This window comes from Agelaius phoeniceus, chromosome 5, assembly GCF_051311805.1.
Source record: "Agelaius phoeniceus isolate bAgePho1 chromosome 5, bAgePho1.hap1, whole genome shotgun sequence".
Taxonomy (NCBI): domain Eukaryota; kingdom Metazoa; phylum Chordata; class Aves; order Passeriformes; family Icteridae; genus Agelaius; species Agelaius phoeniceus.
The window spans coordinates 71,761,062-71,780,039 of record NC_135269.1 but is presented as its reverse complement, the minus strand read 5'-3'; the positions used below and the strand labels follow the sequence as shown (position 1 = coordinate 71,780,039).

General features: G+C 44.6%; 1 protein-coding gene across 1 annotated transcript in view; it reads right to left on the bottom strand.

Annotated features, from left to right (window-relative positions):
- EXOC4 (exocyst complex component 4) overlaps positions 1-18,978 on the bottom strand; it is a 365,227-nt gene that overhangs the window by 258,277 nt on the left and 87,972 nt on the right. Inside the window, exon 8 of the mRNA XM_054632077.2 lies at positions 667-812. Within this exon, the coding sequence (XP_054488052.1) occupies positions 667-812 (146 nt within the window). The remainder of the gene's footprint in view (positions 1-666; positions 813-18,978) is intronic.

Genomic DNA, 18,978 nt, shown 5'->3' with positions numbered 1-18,978 from the left:
CTCTTTTGGGACACCCACTCATTTTGGGAGCACAAAACAGCACTTTTAGGTCCTCTCCAAAATCCTTAAGAGGCCAAGAGGATGGCCAGCACAGGCAGGTGGTGGAAGAGAAGAAAATTCCAGCACAGCTCCCCCAAATCCAGGTGTGAATCTCCTCTCCCACCAGCGCTGCTCAGCAACTCCTCACTCCTTACTGCTGCACAAATTTCCTCTCCCAAATCCTTCCCTTGGCCACCCAGCCTCTCTCATCCTCCTCTCCCTTACACTCTCCTCCCAACCACTTAATTCTTTGCAGCCTGACCACTGAATTAAAGGAGTTAGTGACAGGATTAAGTGCTTAGTCTATGCAGTAATTACACAGTTATCTTAATTCCCTTTGTCCAGTGCCCTTTATCGCTCCCTCTAACAGCTCCTGAATTTACCATGGACAAAGAGAGGCAGAATGGATCACTCCATGCTCTGCAGCAGCTCCTGTAATGGGATTCCCAGCCCTGGAATGAGCCCAGCTCTAAAACCCAGCGCTGAATCCGTAACAGATCTTCAGCTCCGGGCATTAAATCCCCATCCAGGAATTTCCACACCTCTCACACTGTGAAACTGCCATTACCAGCAGCACTCCAGGCACCAAAGGCAGCTTAGCACAGCTTTAAAAACCCCAGCACTTACTTGAAGAGAGGGTTCTTGGGCCTCTGGGGCTTCTTCTTGGCGAAGAAGGCGGCGAACTCGCGGCCGGAGCTGGCGTAGCTGAGCTGGGCCGAGGGCTCCGAGGCCGCGCGCGTGTTCTTCATGTCCAGGTACTCGGTCAGCAGCATCTGGGGGAGGGACAGAGCTCAGCAAGGCTGCAGGCCAAGGGCACCATGCACACAGCACCACCAGGCAGCTCCAGAAGGCTGGAAGCAGCCCCCCACACAGAGTAACACCAGGGCACTTCAGAGGGCCACAAACATCTACCCTTGGTGTGGTTTAGGCCAGCCTTTTATCCCCTCACGTTCATGCAGTGCACCTGTGTGCCCTCTGCTCCCTCTGGGGATGGTCAGTGCCCCTGGGCACCTCATGGCTCATTAATTAACCCTTAATGCTGGTCACCTGCTTTAGCTAATTAGGGATGAGGCTGGGCTGCAGCCCAACTCCCAATCACCACAAACCCTGTGCCTACACCATCCTTCCATCCCTCCCTCCAGTCACAGCAGAGACAGCCACCACACCCAGAGCGTCACCACACAATATCAGAGGAATTCAACCCATACACAGTAACATCATGTCACTTCAGAAGGCTGCAAGCAACTGCCCTTCTTGTCCTTCAGCCCAACCTTTTATCCCCTCATGTTCATGCATGGCACCTGAGTGCCCTCTGTTCCCTTTGGTGATTGCTCAGCACACCTGGGCACCCCACGGCTCATTGCTGTCAGTGCTGCTCACCTGCTTCTCACAGCTGAGGCCAATTAGGGATGAGGCTGGGCCAGCTCCACTCCCAATTACCACAAACTCTGTGCCTACAACCTTCCCACCCAACCATTCCATCATGAGGTTGAAGCACGTTCTGGTGATGCCTTAGAATTTTGGCTTTCATATTTTTCAAATCCTGCACTGCATTATTGTCACAGCACACGTCACAGCAGAGACAGCCACCACACCCAGAGTGCCACCATACAACATCAGAAAGCTTCACCCCATACACAGTAACACCACCCCACATCAGAAGGCTGCAAGCATCTGCCCCTCTTGTTCTTTAGCCCAACCTTTTATCCCCTCATGTTCATGCATTGATCCTGTGTGCCCTCTGTGGTGCTCAGCACACCTGGGCACTCCATGGCTCATTGTTGTTCACCTGCTTCTCACAGCTGGAGCCAACTGAGCTTCAGCCCCGCTCCCAATCACCACAAACTGTACCTACACCTTCCCACCCAACTATTCCATCACGAGGTTGAAGCACATTCTGGTGATGCCTTAGAATTTTAGCTTTCATATTTTTCAAATCCTGCACTGCATTATTGTCACAGCACATGTCACATTTGAGATGACCACAACACACAGAGTGTCACCATATGGTTGCTCAGCACACCATGGCTCATTGTTGTTCACCTGCTTCTCACAGCTGGAGCCAACTGAGCTTCAGCCACCACCCCACTCCCAATCACCACAAACTGTACCTACACCTTCCCACCCAACCATTCCATCACGAGGTTGAAGCACATTCTGGTGATGCCTTAGAATTTTAGCTTTTATATTTTTCAAATCCTGCACTGCATTAGTGCTGCAGTACATGTCACAGCTGAGATGGCCACAACACAGTGTGTCACCATACAATATCAAAAAGCTTTACCCCACACACAGTAACACCAAACCACTCCAGAAGGCTTCAAACCTTGGCCCTTCTTGTTCTTTAGCCCAGCCTTTTATCCCCTCATGTTCATGCATTGATCCTGTGTTCCCTTTGTGGTTGCTCAGCACACCTGGGCACTCCAAGGCTCATTGCCATCAATGCTGTTCACCTGCTTTCCACAGCTGTCACCCACTGGGGATGAGGCAACCCCACTCCCAATTATCACCAACTCTCTGCCTACAGGAGAGAGCTCAGCAGCTGGGCTAAAACAGCCTCAGTGTGTCGCTGGAATTTTTAGGTTCTCTGTAGGAAAATGACCAATATTCACAAAAATTCTAAGTGACAGAAACACAGCTTTATTTTAAAAAAAAATATATCCTGAGGACTGGCTCAAATTTCATAAAAAATTAATTGATATTCCTAAGAATGGTTTGGGTTGGGAAGGATCTTCAAGATCAGTCCCACCCCTTGCCATGACCATGTTCCAAGTCCTGTCCAGCCTGGCCCTGGACAATTCCAGGGCTGGGGTTTTTGACCAACTCAATCTGCTCCAGGTCCCAAAAGGAACCTGCAAAAAGTTCCCAAAAGTGATTCCATCCATGGCAGCCATGGGAAGAGGGTGGGTGAGTTCATACACTGATTATAAATATAATTAATGCTCTTAAAAACAAAGGGTTGCAATAGTGAGCAATGCAGTTAAAATACCTTGGCTTATAAATGTATTTATTTAAAATACCTCGGCTTAGAAATGTATTGATGTGCTTAAATACTTCCAACATGTTTATATAGAGAAATAGGAAACATCCATGTGTGTGCTGGGGGTCCCACGTGATGGAAAATACCCTGGACAGCTGCAAAAATTGTCCTTTAACAGCTCCCAACCCAAACATGCCTCTTTCATCATCAAAAATATGAATTTTCATCATCAAAAATATGAATTCCCACAGCTGCCAGTGGAGTTTAGGATTGGTTTTCCAACCCCAAATCACTCAGTGAGGGGCTGGGGGCTCCCTTGGTGTCATCTTCCCCCCTGGGAAACCTTTGCAACCCAATATTTGATATTATTCAAGGTGCAGAAGTAAAACCAGACTCCAAGTGATTCCATTTTCATTTCCTTGTGTCTGAAGATGAAACGAAAGCCCTTGAAAATGAACTTTTGTCAGTGAATTTCAGAAGGCTGTTTATTTTCAGGAATTTTTACCTACTCACAGGCTGTTGGGAATGTGTTCCATGTGAATAATTAGCCAGTCAAAGCCCATCAAAGAGAGTTGGAGGTAATGAAAAGAATTCATCACTCCTGTGCTGCCTAAGTTGAAACAAATTACACAGGAATAAATATCCAGGCAAATGGAATCGTGCCCCTAATTAGAAACAATTTGGGATGGCTTGGAAAAAAAAAAATACAAACACACAGAGAAAAGTCTGATTCCTAAACCATCTCAATTAAAACTTTACCTGAGCACAGGCTTTGAAAATTTGTGTTTATTGGTAAAAATAATCACTGTGCTAATTTTTGACACTAATTTAGCAAACCCGTTTGTATTCACCTATTTGCATTTCATCTTCTCCACTTAAATTAACAACCCGAAAATCGCCACGAAAATCTAATTAAACCCTCAAACTTAATCAAGTTGGGGGAAAAAAAAGGAAAAAAATTAAGCAATTTGTTCTTCCATTATGGATGAAACCTACTTATGATGGATTCCACGACTCTGGTGTCACTTTGTATCCAGGAGTGGGGAATATTAAGTGTGAAATCCAGGACTACAATAAGCCAAGAGGGGTTTGGGTTGGGAGCAGAATGAATTATCCCTGTGGGTAAAAGGTGAGACAAAGAATTGGGATATGAGTTTGCTCTAAGATATTCAGAAAATGCCAAAAATTGGGAAAAATGAGAGAAAAAAATTAATTTGCTGTTAATTTACTCGATGAAACGATTTACTACACAAGGCTATGAAAAAGTCAGAAGCTGTAAAAGATGATTTTGATAATTATCCTCAAAATTCATCAGATTCCAGAATGGTTTGGGTTGGAAGGGACCTTAAAGCCCCTCCAGTGCCACCCCTGCCATGGCAGGGACACCTCCCACTGTCCCAGGCTGCTCCAACCCCAATGTCCAGCCTGGCCTTGGACATTGCAGGGATGTGGGCACCTCTGAGAAGATGAAATCAGGGAAACAGGAATTGGGAGTTCATTTTTCACTTAAAAATTTCAAGTGTAGCAGAAACTGGGCCAGGCAGATCAAAGCTCTTTCTGCTCCAGTGCCCTGAATTCAACAGTTCCACAAATTCTTTGGGATGAAGGAATTAACGGGAAATGTGGCTGAGCAGTGACAGGACACAGGCAAGGGGACAGGAGAGATCTCCAGGGAGGATTCAGGGAACCTCAGGGCCTGCAGGGGCTCCAGGAGAGCTGCAGAGGGACTGGGGCCAAGGCCTGCAGGGACAGCACCCAGGGAATGGCTCCCAGTGCCAGAGGGCAGCCAGGGATGGGATCTTGGCAATGAGGAATTCCTGGCTGGGCTGGGATTGCCAGAGCAGCTGGGGCTGCCCCTGCATCCCTGCAATGTCCAAGGAAGGATTGGAGCAGCCTGGGATGGTGGGATTGCAATGGGATTGAAGGTCCCTTCCCAACCAAACCATTCCAGGATTCTGGGATCAAGGAGGCTTTTTATGGAAGGGCTTTTATGCAAGTTGGGGATGGAAAAGGGGAGGGAGACCCTTCCTGGAGTCCTGAGATTCCCAGTGAAGCCCCCAGATCCCAAAATCCCTTCCTAGAGAGGAGTCGGGGTGGGGATGGATCCAATCACAGACTGGAGGAGCTGGAAAGGGAGGGAATTTCCTGGAGAGGGAGACTGGGGTGGGATTTTGGGAAGGGATTCCCAGAGCAGCTGGGGCTGCCCCTGATCCCTGCAATGTCCAAGGCCAGGCTGGACACTGGGGCTGGAGCAGCCTGGGACAATGGGAGGTGGCCCTGCCATGGCAGGAACATGGAATGGGATGAGCTTTAAGGTCTCTTCCCACCCAAAACCATTCCATGATCCAACACAGCATATTTGGCTTCAAACTGCAGCAGAAAATTGAAATCCTTTCTCATTTTTCAGCCATATTCACTCATGGGCCAGGCTGAATATCCCAGCAGCTCTTGGCCTCCAAAAGCAGCCTCAGGTTTCCCTTTCTCCCTGCCCTGAGACATCCCTGGTGCTCCCAGGAATCTCCATGGGTTCCCTGAGTCTGGCCAGCCCCAGCTCCCCTCTTGTGCTGCTCTCCTCATCCTCATGGAGCATTTTAATCCATCTCACATTCCAGTGTTCCAAGTTGTGCTCTGGCCCTGTACTTATTAAAAACCACAGCAAGACACAACCTGAAAATCCACTTTAAAGGCAAGAAAAACCCAGATATTAAAAATATCCACTTAAAAACCACCCAAACCAGGCCCTTCCTGCCTGTTTAAGCCAAAGGAACTTTCCAGAAGCAGCCAAGTAAGGGATTTCCTGATTTGATCCCACAACACCTGCTTAGGAATTGCTGAGGCATCAACCCAAAACCTCGTTAGACATTAATCACGTGGCTGCACAGCAAGATTTATGAGGGACTGTGGAGTTTGCAGCATCCCACTCATCTGGAACAAGGATTTGGAGTTTGTGCTCCCTGGCTGAATCCTGCCATCCTTGGGCTGTGTTTACATCCCTTAAACAAATAAAGCTGTGCATAAATGCAGGGCAACAGAGCACCCTGCATCCAACTGCTCTCTGGGAATGAAAAATAATAACAAGTGGTTTATTAAAAAAGGATTTTTTATGGATTTGGAGGTGTAATTAAATTTAGAAATTCTGAGAGGTCGGGGCAGTGTGTGTGGCCTGGCTGTCACATTGAGCTGGTGACACTGGCTCTGCTCTGTCCTCCTGCAACAGTGGCACAAGGACAAATCTGCTCCTGGGACACTCCACACCCTCATTTGTGGGAAATGGATTTGTAGAGAATTCTCAAAGCCTGACAGAGAGCTCACATCTGCATGCAAACGTTGAGATGAGAAATGCTGAGTTAGAAATGCCCTGGAATGGGACAGACATTGCTGAGAGAGAAATGGAACTGGAACCAAGTTCCAAAGGGTGGCCTTGCAAATAAGACTGGATACTTTGGAGAAACAGAACTGTCAAAGATGCATTGCAGTGGGACCCACCAGGGGCAATTTTAGATGATTGACTTTAAGGCATTTACAGCATGGTGTGGCTAAAGCTGACAGACCAAGAAACACTTATAATGTATTTAACACTTAAAATGTATTACAATGTAATTAGAAAATAGTTGGTAACAGTAATAGTAACAGTAATTATTAATTTACTCTGTACATATAAGGTAGTTACAATTCCACTTTTTTTTTCTGATTGTGATGGGGTGAATTAGAACATCTGTATTGTCTCACCCTTCACATGAGACTGAAAATGGAATAAAAGTTTTTAAAACACCTCTCAGGTTTTTTTTTCTCTCTGAATCAGATAAGGGACTAATCCAACACACATTTTCCTTCCTTGGCTGGGCCCAGGATAAGCTGGATAGGTTTTTATGCCTTTATACCCAAGATTGACCTGAACAAAGTAAAACACACCTGGCCAGGGTGACACATAAATTCATTCAGTTTTTTTGTACCTTTTGTGAGGTTTTAGACAGGAGGGCTGAGCTCTGAATAAATTCTATTCTATAAATTAAAAGCTTTCATTGGTATCTCACACCTCACTTCCCCTGAGTTCAGATGGAAGCTGCAGTGTGGACACTCTGCTCCATCACCAAACCAGTTTCAAACTCCACCCCATAAACCCTGATTTTCCTCATCCTTTCTGTACTTGGGGGGTCCAGAAAATCCAAGGAAAACCAACACACCACCAATTTTTCAAGGGTGAATGAGAAGCCCAGGTAATTACTGGCCTCTCCACCTCATATTGATCAGGGGCAATATCACAGAACACAAGATAGAAGAGTCTATTAAAAAAGAATTAAGGGGGAATAATAGAATTCATGTCCAGCAACAGGGATTTCCAGAAGATGAAAAGGTCCTGGTTAAATTATTCTTATGATGGTGACAAATTCAGCTTTAAACAAACAGAAAGAGATAAAGATTTGTGTCCACCAAGGATGTGACAAAAGCCAAAACACCACAAGCCAACAAGGAAATCCAGGCAGGTGCAGGACAATGTTCAACCAGAAATGAGAAAATCACTGACACTGGATTTTACAAGAAATCTTAATTCCTCTTTTTGCCCTCTGTATTCCAAGAGAAATCCCAGATTATTCCAGCCTCCTTTTCTTTTGTTGGATGGAAACCTTCTGATTTTCAGTCTCAATTCTCATTTTCAGTTTAAAAACAGCAGTAATTGGAAGGTGATCAATGATAGCACATGCAAAGAGCTTTTCCCAGAGCAGCTGTGGCTGCCCCTGGATCCCTGGAAATGTCCAAGGGCAGTTTGGATGGGGCTTGGGGCACCCTGGGATAATGCTGAGGTTGGAACTGGATGATCTTTCCAACCCAAACCATTCCATGATTCTTTAAATGTGGCTTTAAATGTTAATTAAACTTAAATTCTTTAAATGTTAAATTTATTTAAATGTTCTTTAAATTCTTTAAATTTAAATTATTTAAATTATTTAAATTCAAATTTGTTAAATGTTGCTTCAGTCCCTTTCTGGATTGAATGGACCTGGCTCACATTCCTATGGAAAATTACTAGAGAATGGTTATTATTATAATGTTTGGTTATAAATTATAATGTTTGGGTTATAAATTATAATGTTTGGGGATTAAAATTTATAATTTATAATTTACAATTATAAATTATAATGTTTACAGTGAACACAGCAAATCACATCTCCTGTTAGTGCTTTTTATTCCTATTTTCAATAATATAATCAATGTACTGGGAGGATTTCAATGTCAGTAGAGGGAAACTTCTACTCCTGCAGAAGTAGAAATTTTCTGTAGAAAGTTTCTGTAGAAAATTTCTATAGAAAGTAAAGGAAGTCTTGATCTGTGGGATTATTGTGTAAAGTTGAGTTTGGAAAATTTAGGGATATTAAAGGTAATGGTAATTAATCAGTTCACTGGAAATGGCTGCAAAGAGCAAAGCTTTGATCTCACATCTGCAATACCAAATCAAACCCTGGCATGACTGTCACAGACATATTTAATGAAAAATCCTTTCCTTAGGATCCTTTCTCCTGAGAAGCTGAGAGGAACAAAATGTAACCAATGGTTATCTGCTGCTGTGGAATGCAACAGGTGCAGCTGGGATTGGGCTCATGTGGTTGTTTCTAATTAATGGCCAATCACAGCCCAGCTGGCTCGGACTCTGGTCAGTCACAAGATTTTATTTTCATTCCATTCTTTTCTATTCCTTTCAAGCCTTCTGATGAAATCCTTTCTTCTATTCTTTTAGTATAGTTTTAGTATATCATTTTCATATAGTATAATATCATATCATATCATATCATAAAAAATTAAATCAGCCTTCTGAAACATGGAGTCAAGATTCTCATCTCTTCCCTTGTTCTGGGACCCCTGCAAACACCACCACCCATGACAAACCAAGAAATCAGGGAAAAGAGATGGAAGGTGCACAAGAGCACTCTGGAAATTTAATATTAAATCCCATTAAATGGTGGCTTCAGTCACCAGCCTGACCCACAGGGGGTCAGGTCTATTCTGACACTGGCAGTGGTTTGCTCTCTTTTCTGTACTATTGCATTTCTATTTTTAATTTTCCTATTAAAGAACTTATTCCTATTCCCATATCTTTAGCTGAGAGCCCCTTCATTTCAAAATGATAACAATTCAGAGGGAGGGGGTTTGCATTTTCCATTTTTTGGGAGGCTCCTGCCTTCCTCAGCAGACACCTGGCTTTCCAAACCAAGACACAAGCTCTGGAAACAGGAGAGCTGTTCACAAAGTGCCAGAACCAGGCAAGAAAAGCTCAGTGAGGCAGCAGTCTGTAGCTAATTACCAGTAATTTGCTGTATCAAAAGTCTTGATAATTGAAATGCTGCAGGAATTGTGGCATTTCAATAAAAAAAAAAGAGGAAGAGTTAATTGAATTGGAAGGGCTCTGAGCTTCCTGTGTCAGTTTTATCACATGGAGAACATGGGCTGAGCACACAGCTGGCAAACACACCAAAGGGGAAGCAAGAAGGGAAGGCTGGAGGAATAAAATTTAAAATTTTTAGGGGCTGTGAACACCTGTAATGCAGCTCAACCTGCTTTATCTAATCTTCTTGCTGCTCCTCTAATTCATTTAACTGAAATATAATAATAAAATCCCTTCCAGAATTAATTCTTTAAAGGCACCTCACAATTCTACTCCTGTAGAAGAAGAATTCTTTTTTTTTTTATTTTTGGGAAAGAGTAAAAAAAAATCCCTCCCAAACTCTGCAGATAATGCTATCAGTGCTCCCCTCATTATCAATGCTAATTGGGAATTACTGCAGACCTGGGAATTTTCATTTCCCTCCAGGGAGGAAGGAAGGGAAGGAATAAACCCCAAAATTACTTGAAAAGCACAACTTTCACCCAAACTGCCACAGCAGCTCCCACAGAAGGGACCCTGGCTCAGTAACAAGTGCCCGGTCTAAGGATTTAAATTGAGGTGGTTTTGGTGGTTTTTAAGTGGATATTTTTAATATCTGGGTTTTTCTTGCCTGTAAAGTGGATTTTCAGGTTGTGTCTTGCTGTGGTTTTTAATAAGCACAGGGCCAGAGCACAACCTGGAACGCTGGAATGTGAGATGGATTAAAATGCTCCATGAGGATGAGGAGAGCAGCACAAGAGGGGAGCTGGGGCTGGCCAGACACAGGGAACCCATGGAGATTCCTGGGGAGCACCAGGGATGTCTCAGGGCAGGGAGAAAGGGAAACCTGAGGCTGCTTTTGGAGGCCAAGAGCTGCTGGGATATTCAGCCTGGCCCATGAGTGAATATGGCTGAAAAATGAGAAAGGATTTCAATTTTCTGCTGCAGTTTGAATTTTTTTTAATTTTTTTTTTTAATTTTCTGTGCTGTGTTGAATCATGGAATGGTTTTGGGTGAGAAAAGGGACCTTAAAGCTCATCCCATTCCACTTGCCATGGCAGGGACACCTCCCATTGTCCCAGGCTGCTCCACACCCCACCCAACCTGGTCTCTACAAATGGGAACAAGATCTGAGCTGTCCTTTTTTCCCCCCATCCTTCCCAGGAGTTCTGCTGGTTTATTTATATATTTTAATAAAAGAGAAACAAACACTGGTGACAAATTTATTTCAGCTACCAATAGTCAATTTGACTAACTGGGTCATAAAACAATTGGACAGCATTTATTTGTCTCCAGGCACCTCAGCTGTTCTGCAAACACAGATTACAGTGGCAGAAACCATCCAAGTAACAAGGCCACTTCCTCATTTTGCTATCAGCCTCTTGGCACCCAAACAAAACACAAAACAAATAAAGAAAAATAAATCCTTTTGGAATTCTTGACAAATGAGCCCAGTCAGCTTCAGGGTGGCAGCTTGTAATTGCTGTGGTTTTGATGACCAAATAAAAATATCTTTGTGTGTGTTTGAGTGCGTGTTTTTACATCTTATGGCTGCACATACATTTACACAAAAGGAGGAGAGATTTAGATGGGATATTAGGAAGGAATTCCTGGCTGAGAGGTTGGGAAAGGGCTGGAATAGAATTCCCAGAGCAGCTGTGGCTGCCCATGGATCCCTGGAAGTGCCCAAGGCCAGGCTGGACATTGGGGCTTGGAGCAGCCTGGGATGGTGGAAGGTGTCCCTGTCCATGGCAGGGGGTTGGAATGATGATTTTTAAAGTCCTTTCCAACACAAACCATTTGAGATGATTTTTGAAGTCCTTCCCAACCCAAGCCATTCCATGATTCTACAATTCCAGTCCATGTATCTCTTTAGCACACGGTCCTTCTTGTGTGAGTGATAACTTGGTGAAATAAATCTGGTCCAGCTACGAGCCAAATGCAGCCTAAAATGCACCAAAACAAGGAATTTGACCAAAAAGGTGATATCACCACCTGCTTTGTAGATGGCACAAAATAAAGCATTTCCCTGAAGGATTCAATGCCCCTCTCAGTTTGACTGGACTTCCTTTTGCTCATGCAGCACACAAAAAGGTCAAGGAGGAGTGGAAAGAGTTGAACAAGTAATTGAGTAGAGATTTCTGCCCTGCAATTATAATTTAGCCAAGCTCCAGTGGCTCTGCACAATTTGGAGGTGGGAAAGAAGATGCTCCTAAGTGAAGTAAAGTTAAACATTTTTATATCACAAAGAAAGGAGCTTCCTCCACTCGTGTTTAGTACCATCCACCTTGCAGGGAAGAATTCTAATGCACAGCAAACCCAGGGCTGTGCTGGACCCAGCTGAGCTGAGCTTCTGCAGCTCAAACTGCCACAGAAAATCCAGCAAAGAGAAGGCAAAAATTAAATAAAATAAAAAAAAAAAAAGGCAGCATGTTGCTTAAATACCAAGCATGTTCAGTGCTGGGTAATACAGCACACTTTGTGTATTCCATGCCTTCAGCTAATTGCTGAAGACATCCTGCTCCAGTGTGGATGGTAACAGTAATGTGCCCTCAGTCTTCATTAAATGCCAGCTCTTAATAACAGACTCCACAAGGGCTTTAATTGCATTTAGTGGCAGCTTCTGAACTTTAAAAGTTGTTAATCAGATTTCTATGGAAATGGGATGACGAGGAAAGGTTAAGTACAGGTTTCTGAAATTTCAGCAGTTGCAGACGTATTGCCCTTAACAGGAAAGAGAAACTACCAACCTTGACAGGAACTAAACATCTTAATTAAATACTCACAAGTACAGTACTTATTTCTGCGTGAAGTTCTATTTTCAAATGTCAAACTTAATCAGGCACTTGACAAAAACATGTGATATCCCTCCAGCACAGGGGAACAAAAATACCTGGGGCTGCTTCCCTCAGGAAACACCTGCACATCTCCCAGCTCTGAGCTGCTCGTCCCAAACACCAGGAATTCAGGTTTTATGGCTCTGGAAGTGCAGGATTCCAGGGGAGAAACAGGATCTCCCATTTTTCAGCCTGTCAGCTCTCCCTGCTCGCTCCATTTATCCCTGGAACAAGGCTCACGCTGCCAAACAAACATAAGGGTCCTCATAAATCTGACTCGCAGAGATTTATGCCCCTCCAGGGCACAGCCCATCAATTAGCACCAGTCAAAAGTACACAAACTTCTCCAGCAGGAGGAAATTTAGTGTGTCTGCAGCAGGCTTTGGTGCCAGACACTCCTGAGAGCAGCCAGAGTGCTGCTTGCTGCTCCCAGCATGGTGGGCTGGGGTCTCTGTACAAATCACACAGCCATTTCACACAGACCTCTCCCTGCTGGATTTTCCCCTTAAAAGAGACGTGTAGTCCATTAAAAGGCCAGATATTAATTAAATCTCAACTTATTTCACCTCCTTCTATCTTTGTTTTATAAGTTTTTTTGATTTCTAACCCACCAGCCATCCTTCAAAGGTATAAACATCTGCTGGACCATCCTGGCCTCTTACTCAGAAGCTCTGCAGTCATTCCTGCAATAATTCCTACAGTAATTCCAAAAGTAAGCCTTGAGCTGGCTCCAGACAGGAATTCCTTTGGAGATCACTATGGGGGTCTGTGAACAAATCACAAATGGGACAGGACTGCTGGGAACGTGCCTTGAGCTATTTTATTTTCCAGCATCAGTTTTATTACATGATTATGACAATGGGAAGATGTCAGAACCCAGGACATCCCTCTGGCTGTCCAGGATGGCCCAGACCCTGCCAGGGGGCTCAGAGACCCTGGCACAGAGCCCAAGACCCCTGTGGTTTTCATTATGACCCATGGAGCAAATTACCAACCTTAGATGAAGATCTGCAGGCCATGACAGTTAAGTAGAATGATAGTGAAGTTATAATGGGGTGAAAAAATAGATTTTGGGGTTTTTAGCATGAGGGTTCAGGGGGCAAGATGGAAGAATCTGGGCATATCCAGCCTTTCTCCTTCTTCTTCTTCTTGGCCTCCATCTTCTGTGTGATGGTGGCACTTTTGGATTGGTTTAGAGTAGAAGCTCACTGTCTAGCATAAGTGATAGGTATTAAAAAGTAATTGTAAACATTGTAAACGTAATTTTTAGTATAAAAAGATAACACAGCCCCAGGGGCAGGCAGAGTGCCTCTGTCTGACCTGCTGAGCAGACCTCAGCTGGACAGGAGAAAAAATTTTATAGATAAGAAACAATGAACAACCTTGAGAATGAGAAATGAAGAGCTCTGACTCCTTCTTTGAGCGCCAGGCTGAGAAAAGAGACTTTAACACATCTCAGGGTCACTGTGAGCATAGAGACCCCGAGAGGAAGATGCCCTCAGCTCACATCCCAGGCAGCAGACACAGAACTCAATGTCACAACTCACTTTAGCAGTTTTGTGACCAATCCCACAAAGCAGAAGCACATTGTCAGTGGTTCCATCCAACCACTCTAAGCACAGGTACCTTTGGTTAAACAATGCCTGCTTATTTCAAATCCAAACCTGCTTGTGAGCCTTCAAACACAATGCACAGAGCTCTGCTATTAACTCAGATTAACTCCCTCATATCTCACCAGATGAACTTTTCTGCAGCTTAGGGAGTTATTCTAGCCAAGCATTAATACACAGACCATTGTCCTATTTGTCCTTGCTTTTCTACTCCTTACATAATTTTTCTGCTGCCCAATCTCATGGCTGCTGCTCAGCTCTAATCACAGTTCTGCTGTCTCTGAGGCTGCCTTTTGCAGCTTTCCCAAAACCCTCTGAATTTATGGATTCCCTCACCCAGCTCCAGCCCTGAGCCACCCACGATGCTCCCAGTGACCACTTCAAGCCCTGGGCTCCCTCCCTCGTGCTGATGATTTATTGGATTTGCACATTTATAACCTCCAGACATCCTAGAACCAATATAAAACCTGAACCAACAGAAAAACTGAATAACCTCCAGACCTGCTAGAACCAATATAAAAACTGACTCCTGCACTCAGACAGGAGTCCAAGCCCTTTTTTAAATCTAAGTTAAGATTTATTCTCTTGAACTGTGAGGGTTTCAGTCTCTGATTTCAACTCACTGGCAGGAACATGTGGATTTTATTATCACATCCTGCCCTCCCCTGCAGGGCTGTCCAGCAGCCACCACAGCTGTGGGATCCACCAAGGATGCTTCATGGCAAAATGTTGTAAAATAAATATTTTGTTCCAATTCTAATCTGAGGGAAGAGCAGCTGCACCTGGGATTAGCTGACAGGCTGAGCAAGGGATTTGAGGAGTAGAGACTTTGGCCTTGGCATAGCAAATAGTGAGAAAAGAGTGTAAATAGAGAGAAAATAGTGAGAAAGAAATGGTGGAAGGACAATGAAAGTTAATTAAAGTGAGCAAGAGAATTACAGAGCCACCAGTTGCTTCATCTTCCTCCAGATCAATTAAAAACATCATCAGAGTGACTTGAAAAAAGGAAGATGAGCAGGGAAACTTCCACCCCAGGAAACTCCCACCCACCTCTTCCTAATCTGCTGCTGTAACAGGAGACATCACCCAAAAAGGGATTTACAAACTGGTGTGAATGAGGAAAAGTGGAGGAAAAAAAGGAAATCTGCTACAGTTAAACTCAGGGTTGTTGCCTCATTATCTAGAAAAGGTTTTTAAACAGATGTCACAGGAAGGGCTGTGATTCTGCATTTGGAAAATCCCACATTTTGTAGATTCCTATTTCATCTCTTGCATGTCAGAACTGACTTTCAGATCTCTCCCCCTTTTCAGATTTAAGAGCCTGGCACCCACCATCCCCCTCCAACCAACCCCAAAATGCTTTCCTGACCCCTTTTAAACCCACACTGGCATTTTGTAATTGCCCAAACCCTCTAAGATCCAACCACATCTGAACTCACAAGGAAAAGCACCTAAAAGAGAGACACGGCCCCAAAAATCAGAGGCATGAAGAGTTCCTACAAAAGAACAGCAAAATTCCAGGGCAGGAATGGAGGTTTCTGTAGAATGAGCCCAGTGCCACCAAGAGGTTGATGAAAGGCCACATTCCCCTTTGACACCAACCCAGCAGCCACCATTTCAAGCCCAGCTTTAAGGCCACTGAGGTCTTTGAAATGAGAGCAGAACTACAGAACCTCTTTGTCAAACCTACAATAGCCATGGCTTTGTATCCATCCCCTGCCCAAACGGGTGGGAGGTGCAGCAGTGCTGGCAGCAGGCTGGTTTTGGAGGTTTAAAAATCACTTTTGAACGAGGAAAGTGCCCCTGAGCTCGTTGCAGAAATATCTGTAAGGCTTTGGGGTCTTTGACATTATTCCAAATACTCTGGAGCCAGAGGGGGGAGCTCACAGCATAGACAAAATTCCCATTTTCAGGCTTGGAGGGGAAAAAAAAAAACCCAATAAAAATTTCCAGCTGTTTCCAGCTGCTGTGCACGAGGCATTGCAGCTTTTAAAGCATCCATCAGGATTGCTCCCTTCTGCCTTTTATGCTGCTCTCTAAAGGTGCAGCACCAAAATGCCAGTGTTAAGCAGATTATAATGTTTGTGAACATGTTCCATTCCAGCAGATCCCTGAATGCCTTTCTGCATCAGGGAGCCTTTTCCTCCCCCTTTCATCAGCTTATCAAATGAAGCTCAACAGTACCAGCTCCATCTAATGATACCAGGGGCCTTGTAATGGGATTAGGAAAAACACCATCATTACTCTCAAGGAGGAATGTGACCTTCAAGACACTTCTGACTCCTTTAAAGGGATGGAGTAGGAACAATGAAATTAATTCCTACATAGGGATGAGGAATGGGCAGGGAGAAGCAAGAGGCTTTCAGTTCCCAGGTAGAGATTATCCTTCCTCCTCTATTGTTGGCAGGTAAAAAAACCCAATTGATTATCAGAAGGCAACTGAGAAGGAAAATGCAGAGCTGGGGGTGCTCACCTGGAGAAGGGAAGGCTCCAGGGAGAGCTTCCAGCACATTCCAGGGCCTGAAGGGGCTCCAGGAGAGCTGCAGAGGGACTGGGGCCAAGGCCTGCAGGGACAGCACCCAGGGAATGGCTCCCAGTGCCAGAGGGCAGCCAGGGATGGGATCTTGGCAATGAGGAATTCCTGGCTGGGCTGGGATTGCCAGAGCAGCTGGGGCTGCCTCAGCTGAGCCTCCAGCTGAACCCTCCACTTCAATTCCCAAGCACTCCCCAGCCCTGAGAACACTCTTTGCCCTGCTGGAGCCCACTGGATTCAGCAAGTGTTCAAATGATTTTAGATAAAATTTCTGCAGCCAGAGCTGCAGCCATCACTCTGTTTGCCCAGGAGAGTGTAAGTGCTGCTGGATTCACTCTGTGGCCTCCCACACCCAGCCCAACCACACATGTCATTGCTCCCTTCAGTAAAAACAGTCCCTCAGACTGCCAAGGGGAAGTGTAAATGCACTTGCAACAGGAATCCACTTTAAAGCTGAAAGCCTCACACAAAATCCCTCCACTCTGTGTTCTTAGAGGATTTCAGCCATGTATTGGTGCTGCTGCTCAGGAAGAGCCTCTCCTGAACAGCAGCCTGACATCTGCATCCTGCCTTTCACTGCAGAACACCTCTGTCATTGTTTGAGGTGTCAATTCACCCAGATTGTCCCCCCTGCCTGGCCCTTCCTGCTGGAATTCCACACAGGCCAATTTTAATGATGATCTTTGCTTCCACTGCAATTGCACGAGAGGGGTGGGGACAGGTTTGGTTTGGGAACTGAAGAAAAAGAGGTAAAATGTTTCATGTCAGCAACTAACGTGGGCCAGAAGGCTGGATATTTGAATTCAGGTTCCAACAGCCCTGAATATTCATTTTCTTGGTGCATGGCACTGAACAACAAAGACAGGAATGGGTAATTCCAGAATGGATCATTCCAAAAATGGATAAATTCCAAACAGAACTGACCCTGCCTGGGACAGGAGCAGGAAAACTCAGTGCATGTGTTTAACACCTCAGCCCTTACAAAACACCAAATCCTGCACTGGCAAGGTCTAGGTGGATGCAGAATTCCTTGGAATGTGTGTGCCACTGGCAGGGGAATGCCACAGGGTGGAGCCAGGACAAAGCAGATGGCTGAGCATCCACTCCTGCACTCTGCCAGTCTTCCAAGCACTGAAGTGCTGCTTGCTCAGAAGAAAAGCTGCCACTGCCACGGCAAATTCCATCCTTTGAGGTCCAGCCACTCCCCCTGCACCAGCTCCCTCCTGCTCTGAAATTTCTGAGGTTAAAAGTGCATTTATTTACTCACCCATCACTTCAAGCTACCCGCAATTACACAAAAAAACCCCTTCTTGTATCCCTTGTAAGTCAAAAAAAAAACTAAAAATCAAGAGGCCTGTCAGTCCATCAGTGTACATGTCCAGTTGTGTCACGGTACATTTAACATATATAAATACAACTTCAGCAAAAAAAAAGCTAATTACTACATGGCTGCTAACCATGAACAAGAATTAGAAGAGACAAACCTACATTAACTTGTCTCCATTTCAGATAATTACTTGTGAGGTTTTTTAAGACATTTGTGACTCACGAGGGAGTCTGTGAATTTACTGTCTCCTGCAATCTAATAATGTTGGCAGCCAGGAGAGTCACCTATTTATTGGTGTGTGACACCAATCCCTTCCCATGGATTAATAAAAGCTCTTAGTTAGGAGTTCTCCATCCCCCTCCCAGCAAATTATTCAGAATTGTTTCAAATCAAATAAATAAATTTAAAAAAATCAGTTAAAAATCCCCACAGCATGGATGTTGAGAGAGAAGAGAAGGAAGGAAGAAGTTCCATTACTCAGCTGGACAACAGGACAGGGAGATTTGTCACTTTTATTTACAAGGGATAAAAGGAACAGGCTTAGGAGAGACCACACAGAGTGGAACAAAGCTCCAGGCCCAGGAATCCAAGAGATCCAGAGTGCATTCATGAATATCTCAGAGATTCAAATAAAAATGGCATCGAGAAGAGAAGGATCCAAGAAAGGGCAAAAAAAAATAATAAAATAAATCCAGGTCCACAGGTTGCAGCCAGACAAAGGAAAGGCAACAGGCACATCCTCAACACTCTGAGCACTTGGAAATCCTGCAGACACACAAATCACTGTCAAGGATGAGCCAGCAGCTCCCAAGTGCTGCCTTTATTCCCTTCCATTAGTCTGCTGCAGCTCCCCCGCTCCTATCAGTCAGAAATGCAGCACTAATATCCACCTTTATTTTCCAAAAGTTTCAATGCATTACAGCCCAAGTGTAAATAATTGATAAATCAAGGCAAGTAGGATGCTGGGGCATGGCTGCAGTGAGGATAAAGCTTTCAAGAGGAGGAGGATGGGTGCAGATCCATATAAAACCACACAATTCCCCTCTGCCAACGGGGAGTTTGCAGGGAAACCACCCCCTCCCCTCCTCCTTCAGCTTCCCTTGATTTTAATATTGGCCCTTCAACCAAAAGCTCATTTTAATCCAATTTTAATGTCACTTGAGTTCTTACAAATAAGGAGACCACACAGGGAGCTGATGATTTTAATTCTGGCACTTAAATCACGAGTGTGAAGTTAAATGCAACACATCCCTTCCCCCTCCTGTAATTCCACATTTAATTGCCACGTTCCTCC